The sequence below is a fragment of the Porites lutea genome, chromosome 4 (genome assembly GCF_958299795.1).
Source record: "Porites lutea chromosome 4, jaPorLute2.1, whole genome shotgun sequence".
NCBI classification, from domain to species: domain Eukaryota; kingdom Metazoa; phylum Cnidaria; class Anthozoa; order Scleractinia; family Poritidae; genus Porites; species Porites lutea.
The window spans coordinates 47,520,451-47,538,171 of record NC_133204.1 but is presented as its reverse complement, the minus strand read 5'-3'; the positions used below and the strand labels follow the sequence as shown (position 1 = coordinate 47,538,171).

Genomic DNA, 17,721 nt, shown 5'->3' with positions numbered 1-17,721 from the left:
TTATGGCCGACAAGGGGTTCAACATCAGAGATCTGCTTACAAGAAAGAAAGTTGCACTTAATATCCCACCACTTTGCAAAGGTACCTTTCCAATAAAGGGAGCTAATGGGGTAGGGGTGGAAGAGGGTATGCTAAGATAAAAGAGAAGGTCTCCCTGGACAAAGTAAAAAAAAAAAAAAAAAAAAAAAAAACCAGATATAACAGCATCCATTACTTGTTGCTTGTAAAAAGGATCTTTCTAACTAAACAGAAGAAGTTTCTTAGGAATATTTTTTATATTATAGGGTTAAGTTGAACTGCTCAAAGATAAAGGTAGTCTCTACTAACTTCCAAACATGTCTACATAGCAGGGGTGGATCCAGAAAATTCAGAAAGAGCTGGTGTGAGGCAGTGGTTTGCCACTTCCACCCATCCAATAATTTAGTACAGGTTTTGTTTGGAAAAAAGGTTTCCAAAAAAGCAAGTACTTTACTATCAGTACCTTTTGAATTGGCATTTACTTCATTCAAAATCCTTTTTTCTCCTCTTACACAGGAAAGCAACTTTCAAAAAAGGCAGTAAAATCTACCCGTACCATTGCAAGTGTTCGGATCCACGTTGAACGTGCTATTGGACGTCTTAAGGACTTTAGAATTCTACAAGGGAACTTCCTTCTTCAAATGCTACCCACTGCAGACAATATTCTAAGTGTTTGTGCTGCTCTGTGTAATTTGCTACCACCACTGGCCAAATGACTGACGCATTTGTCCAGAGAGCAGAAAAGCAGACCTACTTAGTGTATGTAAATGGTAAATGAAACATGTATTAAACGTATCCAGAGACAGATCAATAAAATTATGTGGTATCTAATCCAGCACAGACAAAAAACACTATTAATTTTAAGCACCTTCACTTTTACAATCAGCATCTAACGGCAGTCACTCTATAATGACTTAAGTATGTCATGGTGGAATAGTTCCTGAACTATATACTCCACGAAGAAGTTTCTCAGCTTTTGGAGCATTTCATTCCACAAATCACTATCAAACTTAACGTTTACAATCAATATTCCTTTGAGGGTATATATAACTAGATCACAGCGATGAATCCCTGTTATCCCCATCAGTCCCTGGATTTGGTAGTTCCATTTGGTTTCTTTTTTAATTTCATACTTGCCATCCACAAGCATGAGGTTCTCCTCAGCTGCAACATGTGGAGGGAGATTTCTTTTTGCATACATGCTTTTAACTTCAATTAACTTCTTTTGGCAGCAAGCACAAATCCTTATACCATCAGGACTGGCTCCTAAGAAGGGCCATAATGTGTTTACAATGAGTCCACTTTTTTCTATTGACAACTTTTCATGATTTTTGTTCTGTTTTTTTATGTAAAGACTAAGTGCTCGCTTTTCTTTTTCATGCCCCCATGTCAACTGTCGTGGCATGGCATCTTCAGCAATTGGACAGTAATTCATGAGATGTTTAATAGTGTTTCTTCTGTCTGTGCTCTCTCTAAGGTGGCACACAGTGTAAAATGAGGAAGCTGTAATTCTTCCTGCCCTTTGATCAAACCAAAATTGAGACTGGGATTGATAGACAGTTTTCTTGTTGATCATTTCTGCTTGCTCTTCATTAAATGGAATAGACTCGAGGAATTCAACTGCAAGTTCTTTAGAAACTGTAGGCATCACTTTCTCAGTATTAACAGAAACAAACACTTTGGCGTAATCATTCATTGAATATACATGTACACTTTGAACACTTTCTTCTTTACAGACATTAACATCACTGCTGATGAAAGCTCTGACTTCTTCCTCTGTATGCCTGGGTCCTTTAGTTGAAGATAAAAAAGGCAGAGCTGAAGAGCTAGGACATGTTTCCAGCAACCCAGCTTTAAAATCTTGTTCCAGTTCAGTCACATTATAGGGAATACAAATTGGATTAAAATCTCTTGGGTGAATTGGGTCTTTCAATGTCACACCGTAACTACCACTCGTTTGAAGGTCCTGAATGGGCAAACTTCCCTCATTTCTCTTTCCTCTCTTTTTCCACATGCACTGTCCTGATGTACATGATTGGAGATCATTGAATCTCACATTTGCTTCTAGATCAAACAATGCTGCAGCTATGTGCCGGCAACCTCCATCTGCCCTGTTTAAAGGAGGACCAATATGACAAATATGTATCTCACATTGTTCACACTGATAGACTGTAAAGTAGCCAATAAGTTCAGTTACTAGGCTCACAGATTCTGACTTTGAACCACTGTTTTAATACTTAGTGCTGAAGTCATAAGTGATCCAGAAGGTTTGAGACTTAAAATAATGCATCCATTGATTTAGATCTTCAATTCAGGAGGCATCTACTTTTTACTCATGTTACAACTGCTACAAGGAAAATATAAACCTTCGAATCTGAATAAAACAAAACCTGTCACAGAGAAAAACAACCGAAAAGACCAAACGTTTTGATTCTCAAACGTATGTTTATGGAATATCAAGCACATAGACAGGCTTCAGAAATCAAAAGAAGAAAATACATACCCTCCTTTGCATAAGCAGTAGGCTGAATTGACACTTCCATCCTTCTTTAAAATGAAAAACCCTCTGTATGTTGCTGAACCATCATCAGTCTTGGATTTTTCAGTTGGCTTTACAGCAAACTTAAAATAACTGTAATTACTATTGGGTTGAGGTGGATGATACCAAAGTTCTTCCACATGTCCATCAAAAAATAATTTGTACCCCAATAAAGATTTGTAACTTTTTAGGCTTTCGCTGTTGTATACGGGATCTTTACCCACCAGGTAATTAAAAAGATCGGGGAATCTAAAGTCCGGTACGTCAGTAAAGTTTTTGGTCCATTGGGAAAAAACACGGTTTTCGTTATCCAACGGATTTGCGAGATCTCCCTCATCGGTTTTCAGTTGCTCTTTCATAGAAACTCTTGGATCGACTGGTGCTTCCTCTTCAGCAATTTTTGGGACTTTCATCTCCTCACTTTTCTCACAAAGTTCTACCAGTTCAACCTTACGTTTTCCTGAGCTTTGAATGCCCCTTTGTTTTAAGTATTCTTTTAACCAAGGAACCGGTTTACAGTGAAAACTGCCTGCAGCAGAGTCAGCCATCTTGTGTCCTCTAAGCCTCGCTTACATGCGACTACCTAGTTCTCAGGAGTGCGCGGTCAAAAATATCGAAAGGACCCTATTACGACCGTTTGAAGACTATAATCTGTGAGACAAACAAAAACTACTATCATACGCGTACTGATCTACGATCCGCTAACAATTTGAAGACTCGCTTTAAAAAGAGGACCAAAGCCATAGACTTCCTACGTATCTATTGTACACTGAAAATATGCCTTACCCCTATTGGTCTTTAATTTTGTTGTTTATCCTTTAAATCATGAAATTGGCTTTCCACTGGAGATGGATGTTTTAAAATGGCGAGAAAAGAAGTCTACAAAGAGTCCACCTCCCGACCCCAATTTTATGACTTTAAGAATAAACAACCAAAATTATAGGGGTAAGGCATATTTTCAGTGTACAATTATACGTAGGTAGTCAATAGCTTTCATCCTCTTCTTAAAGCCACAATATTGATAATGTATGTCTGCAAATTGTTAGAAGAAGCGGATCGTCTAGCACGCGTACTCTACGCAGGGTAGAGCGTTTCGGATCGGCAGTATAAACTGCGAGCTGCGGACCACGGAATATAAAAAACACGGACCTGGTATAAAATGCGAACTACATGCTGTTTTAGTGAGACTTTCTCAAAGTCCTTCGCTTCTCATTTCCGGTTCTCGCTCTCTCGCTCGCTTGCCGCAGAAAACTTAAAAAATCTACCGCTCGCGCTTCGCGCTCGGGAAAAAAAATTGAGCTCGACTTGTGGGCAGGTCTATGTTTTAGTCTAATAATATTGTCACTCGACCCTAACCGTGTATAAACCCTTCAATGTGATGTTCACGTTCTAACAATCAATGGTAGCTGTAGCGTCTTGATAAGACCTGTTTAAATAGCAAGACCGGTTTTGGAATCTAAGATGAACCGATTGTATCGGCCGAAACAGCCACAGAAATCATAACAATTATAATGAAATGACAAATGACTTACAAGAGGCTCAGTTTGGGCCAAAATCACCAGGAATACCATAGTTTTTCACGATGACCAAAATACATAAAACTCTTCCTGTCGGCAGACCAGTCGTCTCTGGTAGCGGTGGCCGCCACAGATCGCACTCGCACTCGCTTTTAAAAGACCAATCGCGCAAAAATAAGAGTCTTACATCATGGACACTACACACTTCCAGGTGAAGCAATTTGAGCTACGTTGGACATGTGTTCCCTCTGCACTAACATTCCCCAAGAAGAGGAAATCGAAATCGTTTGTCGCCATTACGAAAAGCGTTATCAGTCAAATTTACCTATCCCTACTTCATACATATTTGGAGGACGTAATGCGACCTATCTTAAGAGAAAACTAATTCAAATTCAACTGCAAACACTACGTACAGACACACGGCACTTGCAATGGGCACCAAAATAGCGGTTCACGCTTTCTCGGTCATTTTTCATGGCTCACTTTGATAAACAACTACTACATGCGAGCCCTTACAAACCATTTCGCTGTAAGAGATTTAGGCATATTCCCAGTGTGGACTCTTCCTGAAACCGAAATCAACAACTTTAATCATTTCACGAGCTCTTTCCGCACAACAATAAATTTTACACCCGAGCTGTCATCAAAACAGATTGTTTTCCTTGACACTGAAGTTTTTAAAGGACCAAGATTCATTCAAACACATTTTGAGACCCGAAGCCGACAGAAACGTTTCAAAATACGCATTTCTCCTCATTTTACCCTCTCAGCGTTAAGAAGGGCTTTGCATATGGAGATGCTGTGAGCTCGAAAAGTTACTCACAGGATGATCGTTTTAATAATCCCACGTAAAGACAGAAAATTCTTGACGCGCTTTAAGAAGTTTCGCTACAATAATGATGATCACGACGATAAGGATGTAAACAAAGTTTATTGAACCGAAGCGATGAGACGTTAACAATGTTGAAAAGAAACGATGTGAAGCGAAGCGATGATTAGGCGGTGTAGACGAAGAAAACGATGTACAAAGCGGTTTCGAAAACTAAGAAATAAATACAGCGAAAACTATAGTTAGATTAACTAGAAACTACCTTAAAACTACGAAAACAAACTTTGGATTTCATTACTGATACGATGCAAAAAAGGCTTTATAAAACGTAACATATAATGCAGAAAGTGAAAAGACTTACTTCTGTGTTCGCTTTAGGGATTTCACAGCGTTGACGTTGAGCCTTACTTTGATCTTAACACGATGACACGTTGACTAGAACTGAAAAAGTTTCTTGAGCACGTTCGACAATGCTAACTAATACAAAGGATAATAGATTTCTTTGTTTGTAAATCGTACGTACGCAGGTATATCCGGTCCGTGTGGTTTTCGTCCATTTGATTTTTATTCAAATTGAAAATTGAAAATCAAAAATTCACAATCGTGATTTTCGATGTTTGATTCCTCAAGAATTGAAAATCACAAATTTACAATCTCAATTGTCAATTTTTGTTTCTAAGAAACATAAAATTGAGAAACAATTTTCAATGTTTTGAAAATCAAAAATTGAAAATTGAAAATGGTCAGTTGGTGGTTTTTATTTCTTGTTTTTAAAAGGAAAAGGAAAACTAAACGATAATCTTCAATTTTGAGATTTTTGGTTGGTACCGAAGTTAAAATTGTATTTTGAATTTCCTGTTCCCTAAATTCAATCTTATTAAAAATCAAACTTGACAAAGCAATTTCATGTGTAAAGAAACTGCGGGAGACAGAATTAATGCTGGTGAAATCCAAAATGAAAACCGTTTTTGATTTTCCTATTTATGAAAAACAAAAATTGCCAACCGTCTAAAATTACCTGTCACGGGAGGGGAGAGTAAAAGCGGAAGTGGCGCGACTGCGAAGAAGATGGCGGTAGTCTTGTAGTGAACGTTCCGTGTCTTCGTCGAGCCGTCTCTGGGGGAAATGTTACGCCAACAGCAATCCAAAGCTTGCCTGTATTATGGCCGAGAAGGAAGTGTTCGGTGTGCATATCTCCGTCAAGCTGTCTCTAGCGGAAATGTTACGCCAACAGGAAGCCAAAGCCTGCCTGTATCATAGCCGACACGTTTTCAAAGAATTAAGCTGAAAGTTAACGTTTTTCCACTGATAAGTATGCTTTTGTTGTAACCTTGCAGCATTACTCTACGCAGGGTAAAGCGTTTCAGATCGGGCAGTATAAAAGATAGACGGTGGACTGCGGACTGCGGACTGCGGACTGCGGACTGCGGACCACGTACAGTGGACTGGGTATATGTAAAACACGGACCAGGTATAAAATGCGAATTTCTTACTATATCTTAGTGTAATGATAATTAGTGAACTTACGCAACAGAACGGGAGAAGAAAGAAGACGTCAAACCTTGTGTGATAAGAGTGACAATAATTTTGTTTGAAAAAACTTTCCGCCAAACATCACCTTCCTTTAAACAGGTCTTTCTGTAAAACACCAGAAAACGTTAATGTGAAGTGAAGATCACGACAAAACACGCAATTAATAGCCCTGTCACGTTTGTCACACACAAGCCTTTTGCCGTCCTCTTCTTTCTGTCATCCTGTTGCGTAAACTAACTTTTGTCACTCGACCCTGACCGTGTATAACTCCTTTGTTGTTGTTAAAGTGAAGGGATTTAGGCTTTAACAATCAATGATAGCCGCAGAGTCTTGATAAGAACTGTTTAAATAAACTTTAATAGCAGGACGGGATGGAAATCTAAGATAAACCGATTGTATCCGAAACAGCCACAAAAGTGATATCAACTAGGCCTACTCTGGGACCTTAACTCGCCGCGAGATTGTGCGAGCTAATGCGAGTTTAGGCGAGTTAAGGCGAGATAAGGAAAAATTGAGCTCGCCTATTAGTTGCGAGTTTGTGCGAGTTAAGGCGAGTTAAGGCGAGTTAAGGGAAAATGATCCATCTTATAATATGCTTTAGTAACAGAAATATAAAGATGCCTTGGAATCTTTGTATGTCTTATATATATGGTAGGCTCCATGTTGTCCAATTACGAAAAAATTAAACCAAAAATTTCAGATGAGCTCCAAAGTTGAATGAAGCCAAATCTTGTTTAAATTTATTACGGAAATATTTTCCTAATTGGACAAGCTTAAGTATGGATATGCTGGTGATATGGAGTCCTGTTCTTTATTAATTTTATAGTATTTAGACTCCAAACTAGACCATTTGGTGGCTGTATCATAATAATAATCAGTGTCATCATCATATATTATTTATTAAAGCTATATAATTATTTGGCAGAGTAATAAATTACCCGTAGTGAGGAAAAAAAAATGAAAACAAAACAATCATGAATTGATAAAAAAAATGTAGCTGTAGTATAAGCACAGGTATGATATTTTATTTTATTTTGTTTGTTTTTTTAAATCAATAAAACTATGTTTTAATAGGCAGGTGAGCATAATAGGTATCACATGACATGTCATCAATTGTTATCACTAACTCCAGAATTGAAAAAAAAAAAAATTGCAGTCTGTGTCAATGTTCTTCAAAGAACTAGTATAAAAAACCGGGGAAGCTGACGAATTACAACTCAGCTGAGGAAATTTTTATGCCACAATCAATTTTACTGAAATGAAATGAAATTTCTTTCTCCTTGAAAATTACGACTTATCTTAAGTCTTCCATTTGATCCATTCTCTCCACTTCACTGATGGTTTCCCTTGGAGTCCAGCTCAATTGTTTGTTTTCACTGCCAGAAATGATTGCCTTTCGTTTCCTCGGATAATCTATTCTAATTTCTTGCAAATGAAGGCTGATGCCTTTTCGCCAAGACAGCAGTTCCCATATTTTAGAAACCCTTCTTCTTAAACTTGGACAATCCTGTGAGAGACACCTTGATTTCTACAAAAGAAAAGGAGGATCAAGCTAACTTGATAGTAAACTCTTGATCATTCTTAGCCTAGCAAAACAGCAAAAAATAAATGACCATATTTTCTGTTCAGGCTTACTTATTTTTTACAAAATGTCAGAAAGTGTTTATAGTTGTGCAGAGGACTATACCTTATTTAACTTGATTAACAAGAAAACACTCTCTACTATCGGCTTTGTCTTCCAAACTCTTAAGAGTTGTCACTGATGAATCTTTCCTGCTTCGCATTTTTACAAAATGATCACCGGCTCAGGCGTTTTGTACGTGTTTTCATGTCACGTACGCCACATTGAAGCTTCCAACCTAAAACTTGCCAGTGGACTGGGATCAACAAGGCTCTTATAGAGTTAACGTTGCAAGGGTAAAAGGCTTTAGCTTAGCTTACCTGCATGTGATACATTTTGAAACTTCTCGAATTAAACATCAAAAGTTTTGCACGAGTTCTCCTCCTTTTCTTCAGAAGTTTTCCCGTCCATCTTGAAAATTACCCAGAATGCATATCGAGGACAATAGGCTGAGCGAGAGGGCCCTGGGAAGACACGAGTTACCAGTATACTTCTGGGTAATTTCAAAGATGGCGAACGAAGTTGGCTATCAATGCAAAATACTGTACTTTTAGCAATCCTTTATTCAGCTAAGGGCTAAATGTAACAAGTCTTCTGAATAATGCCTGGGTTATGGTTGCCAGTCTGACTACAATGTAGGCCATACAGGATGTCACGTTGAACCAATGTACAGATCTTCTAGTGCGAGGTAAAATTTACAAGAATTATTTATAAGAATTATTTATAAGAAATATGGACTGCAACCAGTATGTTGGACTTTTTAAAGGATTCTCGATTCTGGCTACATCCTAGCCTTTCATTGATGATTGTCAGCTGGAATCCTCATTAAGCTTCATCAGATTATAAGATGATACGTATGCTACTACTCTTCATATGTCATAAACAGCTTGCATGCATTATATTTGCAAAGTAATTAAACTTTCCATCACAAGTAAACTTTTTTTGAAAATCATTAACCAGCTTAAAACTAAAAATTTGATATTCTGGTATTATGTTTTTGTATTTCACTCTAAATTCGAGATTTCTTATTTTAAGCCAAAAATTAGAAACAAATCATAGGAAAATATTTTTTTCTTCAATTGAGAGATTCAAAGCAATCTTGAATTTAGAGTGTTTCTTTGTCTTGCGTAGAAGTGTAAGACTAAACCTTAAACTATTTTATGAAAACTTTTTCATGGATTCACTGTTTGTGCTTTTAGTTAATGTCACTTACTTTGTGGACCAAAACACAAACAGTGAATGTGGGATTTGTTAGACCCTGTGACCCCATGCCTCTGGAATTTCTACCATGCTTAGCATTGAAGCCTTTTCATTAGGCAACGAGTAAGTGCATGTTCAGGCTGTTCCTGGTAGTTCCATTGACAGTCCAGTTGTGACTCCAAGGCATGACAATGTTAAGTAAGAAAAACCTCATCGAATCTTTAGTGGTGAAATACCCTTACCACAGAGGCTATTGGAAATTCCAGAAGGATGGGATTGGTCAATTACATATTTTTTTAAAGGTAAAAACCCTGTTTTCCTTAAAAATCACTATCTTTTAAACTTTTGAAATTTGTATTCTTTGGCGTCTTCCCTTTATGGAGTAATTGTGAAATTGCACTGAGAGTAGGATGAGATATTAAAATTGGTATCCACTTGGCAGTGGCGAGATTGGGCGAGTTTGTGCGAGATAATGCGAGTTAAGGCGAGATAAGGGAATTTGAACATAATCTCAAGTCGCGAGTTAGGGCGAGTTAAGGCGAGTTAAGGTCCCAGAGTAGGCCTTCAACTATAAACGCTCTTTTCACAAACGGGCATCATTGCTCAAACAAGTGGCTCAGTTTTGGCCAAAATCACCAAGAATACCAGCGTTTTACATGCTGGTCAAAATACATAAAACTATTCCTGCAGGCACACCAATCGTCTCTGGTAGCGGTGGTCCCAAAGAACGCATTTCTAGTTTTGTGGACTCGCTTTTACCAGGCCAATCGCGCAAAAACAAGAGTCTTACATCGAGGACACTGCCGCACAAAAGTGATATCATCGAAAACACGCCTCTTCTAGATGAAGCAATTTAAGCTACGTTAAACGTGTGTTCTCTATGCACTAGCATTTCCCAAGAAGACTGGGAATCGCAATCGTCTGTCACCATTACGAAGAACATTATCAGTCAAAGTTACCTATCCTTACTTCATATTTGGGAGACTTAATGCGGGTGATCTTAACAGAAAACTAATTCAAATTCACCGACAAACACTACGTAGAGACTCACGGCATTACAATGGCCACCAAAATGGCGGCTGCTTTCTCGGTCATTTTCATGGCTCACGTTGAGAAACAACTACTACATGCGAGCCCTTACAGCCATTTCTCCGGCTGGAAGAAATTTTTTGATGACATATTCTCAGTGTGGACTCTTCATGAGACCGAAATCAACAACTTTATTGATTTCGCGAACTCTTTCCACTCAACAATAAAATTTACACTGACGAACTGTCATCAAAACAGATTGTTTTCCTTGACCACTAAAGTTTTTAAAGGACCACGATTCATTCGATTTAAACACATTATTTGAGCCGACAGAAACGTTTTAATATGCGAATTTCTTCTCATTTTGACCTCTCATCGTTAAAAAGGGCTTCGTATATGGTATAGCCTTGCACTTACTCAGAACGAACTCGGTTAAGGAATAATTCCCGATAACTGGAGTTAAAGAGGAATGAGTTTTTAACACGTCTTACAGAACGAGGCTACCCTCACTACCTTGTGGAAACAATCCTAGCCGAACTCGAATTGCGCTTCGAATCGCGCAATGCGGCTTTGTAAAATAAACCATGGATAATAAACCCAAAACAAAAGATTTTGCCGTTTGTAACGACGTTCTATCCTGCAACTTCGAATCTCAAAAAGATTCTAATGAAACACTGGCACGTTATTACGGGCAAAAAAACACTCGCGCAAATATATCTCCACGCCCCCATTGGTTCTTATCGGAAGGAAAAGTCTTTAAAGATTTTTCTAGACTACGAGTAGACCCCCATTTTTCCTCAGGGATAGTAGAGCGAGCCAAACGCGATAGCGCGTGAAAATCACCCCACGCGAGAAAAGGACTCTCTCCCCGCCGCGTGTCGCCTTTTCTCGCGTGGGGTGATTTTCACGCCCGCTCGCGTTTCACACGCTCTACTCTCCCTGAGGAAAAATGGGGGACTACTCGTAGACTAAAGATTTTCTTGTTAGAGCCAAAATTCCTTCACTTTAACAACAACATTAAAGGAGTTATATATGGTTAGGGTCGAATGACAATATTATCAAACTAAAAACATAGCACGTAGTTCGAATTTTATACCTGGTCCGTGTTTTATATATACCCAGTCCGCAGTCCGTGGTCCGTAGTCCGCAGTCCGTGGTCCGTAGTCCACAGTCCGCAGTCCGGCCGCACTTCACAGCCGATCTGAAACGCTCTACCCGGCTGCGTTGCGTAGGTATATGCTGCAAGGTTACAACAAAAGCATACTTATCAGTAAAAAAACATTCAGATCATTTCTTTGAAAATGTCTCGGCCATGATACAGGCAAGCTTTGGATTGCTGTTGGCGTAACATTTCCCCCAGAGACGGCTCGACGACTGAAGACATGGAACATTCACTACAAGACTACCGCCATCTTCTTTGCAGTCGCGTCACTTCCGCTTTTACTCTCCCCTCCCGTGACAGGTAATTTTAGTCGGTTGGCAATTTTTGTTTTTCATAAATAGGAAAATCAAAAAACGGTTTTCATTTTGGATTTCACCAGCATTATTTCTGTTTGCCACAGTTTCTTTACACATGAAATTGCTTTGTCAAGTTTGAATTTTTAATAAGATTGAATTTAGGGAATAGGAAATTCAAAATACAATTTTAACTTCGGTATCAACCAAAAATCTCAAAATTGAAGATTATCGTTTAGTTTTCCTTTTCCTTAAAAACAAGAAATAAATACCACCAACTGACCATTTTCAATTTTCAATTTTTGATTTTCGAAACATTGAAAATTGTTCTTCAATTTTATGTTTCTTAGAAACAAAAATTGACAATTGAGATTGTAAATTTGTGATTTTCAATTCTTGAGGAATCAAACATTGAAAATCACGATTGGGAATTTTTGATTTTCAGTTTTCAATTTGGAATAAAAATCAAATGGACGAAAACCACACGGACCTCGAACATGACATAATTTGACAGATCAGACCTATTTCGGTTACAATTTGACTTTATATTTCGACGGATTCGATTTTAGGGGGTCTTAGTTTTCGTAATCTCGAAAACTAAGAAGGGTCTTAGGTCTTAGGTCTTAGTTTTCAAGGGTCTTAGTTTTCGTAACACCCAACGTGCTCAGCTCTTTCGCTTGTGACTCACATCTTTATAAACAACAATCGCAATAGTAATTACTGAAACGGTATCAATACTTTGTCATAATATGTTAAGCATTTCAGCAAGATTACCGTTGATAAACAAATTATTGTCGAAACTACTGTGGCAATAGTCAATGCCTCGAGGGCGACAGTTAATAGGGTCGTTTGTACGTTTACAACTGAAGTTTACAAAAATGACAGTGTACTATAGTCAATTTTTTACGTATCGTTGACTACGAGAGAATATAAAACGAAAATACACACCTGACCGCATCGATATCTGATCTGACTTACATAAATCTACATTTTCGCACATCTTTACGTACAGACTGGGTGTAGAGCTATTGGTTTTTAACTTCATAAATTCTTCATTTAATCAGTCACTGATAAATTGCGTAGGTTTGCGTCACATGAATACCACGTTCTCGTTCAAAAGCGCGTGTTTGTATACAAAGAGATCTCGTGACTATTTATTATGCATGATCATGACTAGCCAGCTTCAGGCTCACAAGAAGGGACGACACGAAAACATCTGGGAGCCAATCAGCCAAATCACTCCTAACACTCTCGGCCTGCTTCTCAGTTAGATTGAAAACAACTACTAACAAAAGCACTTAGCCTGTTTTTAGCGTTCTGTACTTCAAAAGAAAGGGTCCCTGGGAACGAAATTGCTAGTCAAAGCACAGTGTTGGGGTTTACAATACAATACAATGGAACATACAGCACCGTTACAAGCGTCGTGCTACTGCTGTACCGAACTCAAAAATTCGACTAAAGCACGGCAGTAGCGCGACGTTTGGTGCTACCGCTGTACCCCGAGCCGAACTCTATTCATACATTGTAAATACACTATTAAAAGTTTGCTAAACTGTTTCTTTACTACTCTTTTGTGTTTTGTTTTCGGCAACAGCGGTTCTATTCGACTGAATTAAATTCGACATCTGAAACCAAGTCGTGCTATTGTCTTGCTGCAGTCGAGCTACAGTCGAGCCAGCTTAGCACGGCAGTAGCACGACGTTTAAAAGAGGGTGTGAATGGGGTTAACCGACTAGCGACAAAGGGCAAAAAATATTACCGACTACCGACAAAACGCGCAAAAAATTACCGACTACCGACAGGAAAATTATTAACCGACTACCGACATGGACCGACATTGTCTATATTTTTTTCAGAAAGAAGAGTATATTGTATTTTTCCTACCTTTCTAGGAAGTAACCCAAGATACCACGTCACAAGTCTTTTTACAAGTCAGTACCACAAAACGAGGATATTGAAATCGGTTTGCAGAGCGTACGCCAAAAATTTCTACAACCCGCCTAGTCCTAAACATTATATGCGACAAATGCTTAAATTAATCATCAAAGAAAATTCTTTCCCGTTCAATGGAAAGCTCTACCTCCAAACCCACCGTACCGCGATGGGCACAAAGACAGCAGTTTCCTCTGCCAACATTTTCATGTCATATATTGAAACACAAAGTCTAAGCAGCTAAACCGTCTTTAAACCAGACATCGTAACTTTCTTCGAAGAAGCAAACTTGCATGATCCTATTATTAAATTCACCACCGAAATTCACTGAGACAATGTTTTTAGACACAGTTGTATACAAAGGCACAAGATTAAACGAAAAAGTTATCCTTGATGTAAAGACTACGGAAACCTTCCAGCACACATTTTGCGGCTTGTCACCCACCGATTTGTCAAAAGAGTTTGAGGAAAGTGTTTCAAAATTCAAAAGAACGCTTGATGGTTGATAATGTACAGAGGCTACCAACACAATTTGAAAGACAAATTGCAATCATAAATGGAACTCACAGAAACCGAAGTCCGCGCTCCTGAAACAAAACCGAGCAAGGAAGGAAAAGAAATGTTGCTTTTCTTGACACAATAGGGAACTTAAGAACCACGACGAAGTTCACGACGACGACGTCTGTTGACTGGGAAAAGACTGGAACGAGAACGTCAGTTTCGGTAGGAAAAAGGAAACTTAAGATGCAATCGGTCGGTAGGTCGACGACGACGACACTGAATGTAAACACAAATGTAAAACTGTGATGTTCGTTCGCAACAAAGTTTTTCGCAATGGCGTCTTTTAAAACAATGCGAGGTCTAATTTTTAAGCCGTACGTCTAATTTCATCGACGATGGAGAATTTTTTGTGTTGTCTGACTTTTTCGAATGGAAGAACACCTGCTTTTCGAACAAAGATTATTCAACTTTCAACCTGAATGAGGTGACCGAGTCCGAGTGTCTGTCAGAGTTTAGATTTGGAAAAAGAGACATTCTGATGTGATAGCTGTTTCCCATATAAAGTTTATGTCCTCTATATTAAAGATATATGATTTGCCTTACCTAAATACGTACAAATAAATTTCTCAGTTACGAGTTCGCTCGCTCGGCCTCCACAGCTGTTGTCATTCTTCGCAGTAAAAACAATTCATTATAGTATACTTTTAGTCTTCATAGCCAATAACATCACGGCTTAACTGACAGACGATCAATAACGTCGCGACGTAATTGACCAATCAGATCAATAACCAGAGTATAATAATATCAACTGACGTAATACAACTCACTTTGACTCTGAAGATGACTACCGCACAGGTTGTCGAAACGTCAGTCACTGTCAACAACAACAGTCCTATTCAGGACTACGTTTACCCGGACGATCAAACTCAACCTACTTTTGAAATGACTCCTGGGTTCAAACCTTTCACAGTACACTTTTAGTCGAATTTTCAATCAACATCGCTTGTTACGAGAAAAAAGCAACGATACCTGGATTTACGAGGATAAGAAAAAACAAAGGACTTCAAAAATCGCTTAAACAGTGGATTTATGCACCTATCAATGTAAAGCCGGCGGGGCGGGGGGGGGGGGGGCAGGGTATGGGGTGGGGATTTGCTTGTCTTTGTTGGCCCTGGGGTAGGGCATTTGACTGATCTTGTTCTCCCGGGGGAGGGGATATTTGAATCTTTCTTCGCCCGACGTGGAGATATTTGACTGCCGACTTGGGCGAAAAAGACTGCGACGGAACATCTGTTTCCCACTTCCACGCTTCACGCATGCGCCATACGGTTTGAAAAGATCAGGAAGTCATGGAGGTCAATGAGAACAAGCGAAGGCTGAGTGAATTTCACTGTTTTGTCTTCAAATTTCGTTTGTTTTAGCGTGTTTTTGATCAATTGAACCTCTTAAAATACTGTGGAATCAAAATAAACGAAAGTAAAGAGAAACCAAGTCGATTTTTGCAAGCACAATTGATAAGTGTATGGCTCATTCGCTACAATCAGTGTAAACTTACGAAACTGACTTTTTTTGTACCCTTTATTAAGAACGGTATATTTAAACTTACAAAATGTGGACTTTCTCCTAAAGGTTTATGTATTCTACGCAGTGTAACACCAATTATGGTTAAAACGTATAATTGCAGCTGTCACAGGAACATGTATCTTTGGTGATGCAGCAACGTTTATAGAAGATTGCAGAGTTTTATTTGGAGATATTTTTATTGTGCCTTTCTTGGGTTCTGCCTTGGGATTGACAGCAATGTGAAGCCTAGGGTGGGGAAATTTGGTTGCATTTGACTGGAATGACTTGCCCGTGGGCAGGGAATTTGATTGCAAATTTTTGAAAAAAGTCAAATCTCCACCCTACGCTCTGCCTCCCTCCCCGACGGCATTACATTGATAGGTGCATTATACCTGCTGAAGCTTGTGGATTGCAGGACGACGTGATTGTACTTTTTTTACTGGTCGCGCTTGCGCAGTACACTGTAACTCTCTTCTGGTCGTAAAAGAAGCTTTAATGGAAAAGTGGAATCTCATACAAAACCAACCGCTACTTTGCTAATTTTTTAAAGAACCACCCCTTAATTATTTCCTGAAAGAAAGGAAAACCATAGCAAAGAACATGCTTGTTGGAGCCAAAATATTAAAGGTCTTTCACGCCGGTATAGATGTGCAACCTGTCACCCCTTGCAGTTTTTCACCAAAAATAATTTACGTATCCAAAAGGTTAGACTGGGCGTTTCCCTCTGTGTCCAATTAACCTCTCTTCATTACTTTTTATAGTGCCCTGTGATCAACAGGGAAACCAAGTTCGCATTTGCAATAAACGCTTTGGTGAAATACACTATCATGTTGCATAATGAAGTTTAAGTTCAATCAAATGATTCATTTTTACAAGTTTTACATGTTTTATAGGGATCAAAGTCTTGAAACTGATTGAAACACATAACAAATATTAATAATTAATATGCATTTTTACTTATTAACTGAGATTAACCGACACCCGACAAAGATCGAAATTTTTAACCGACTATCGACAAAGTAACTAAATTTTAACCGACAACCGACAAGTGGACCCCCCCACTCAGACCCTCTTAAAACAGGCCTTAGCGATATGGATTAGTCTCAGTAAAAGAAAAACTTCACCAGTTTATTTTCAGGTATGCCACTGCAAATAGAATAAGTAGAATATGTGATAAAAATAAATAAGACACTGTACAAAAGCTATTTACAATCAAACTTAACAATACTATCAAAAAGTATCACAAAGTCGATTAAAGGACGATTCGTAGATACTATTAAAATAAGTAGAATTGTCCTTTCCTCTCAAGGTATATGTTGTTTCTCTTGATGAGATTAACTCATTCAAACACTCCGGGTTTGTTTCATGATTTACTAGTTTATAAACCGAACAGAGGATTTTATGCAATCTTTGCTCCATCAGGGTTCTTCCGGACCCAAAAGCTTGAAAAAGTTCTTCATATATAGTGTGCCTGTCTACTCGCTAAAAACAAACCGAACGGCTCTTTCATTTACTTTTTACCAGTTTTTAGCTTAACTCTTTTGCAGAAATGTCAGGTGTCATCACCATAACCTGGTATTTAGAATGCAGGTTTCTCAGTTTCATGCCACTTTCCAAAAACCATTTATATCTACTAGTTATGATAAGTCAGAGTGTACCGGTTTCTCGGACTATCAAAGGATCCTTAACGACAAAGAATATCTGTCACCTGCGTAAGTCGATAGGTTGCTTCGTTTTATCACGTAAACGAGATCTTTCATAAATATTTAAATAGAACAGGGCCAAGTACGGATCCTTGGAGAATTCCAGCCGTTACATCCTGCCCTGTCGAATGCGAAACGTTTCCAAGTTTTACCGGTTGCCTTCGATTAGAAAGATATAGAGTCTCACGTTCAGAGACACTTCATTTTAACGCCAGACGTTTGCAGTTGCGTCTGAAAATACGTTTTATGCAATTCCTGGGTACTGTATAACCGTTTAGAGG

General features: G+C 38.6%; 2 protein-coding genes across 2 annotated transcripts in view; one reads left to right on the top strand and one right to left on the bottom strand.

The window, feature by feature from the left end:
* Window positions 1-739, top strand: part of LOC140933866 (uncharacterized) — a 1,262-nt gene extending 523 nt beyond the window's left edge. Inside the window, exons 1-2 of the mRNA XM_073383529.1 lie at window positions 1-81; window positions 535-739. The exon at window positions 1-81 is cut by the window's left edge and continues 523 nt beyond it. Of these exons, the coding sequence (XP_073239630.1) occupies window positions 1-81; window positions 535-734 (281 nt within the window). The 3' untranslated portion in view covers window positions 735-739. The remainder of the gene's footprint in view (window positions 82-534) is intronic.
* Window positions 740-851: 112 nt separating this feature from the next.
* LOC140933865 (uncharacterized) lies at window positions 852-3,170 on the bottom strand. Its single transcript, XM_073383528.1, has 2 exons — window positions 2,522-3,170; window positions 852-2,129 (listed from the first exon to the last, which is right to left on the bottom strand). The coding sequence occupies exons 1-2, from the start codon at window positions 3,103-3,105 to the stop codon at window positions 923-925; spliced, it is 1,791 nt and encodes a 596-aa protein (XP_073239629.1). The 5' UTR covers window positions 3,106-3,170; the 3' UTR covers window positions 852-922.
* Between the last annotated feature and the right edge of the window lie 14,551 nt (window positions 3,171-17,721).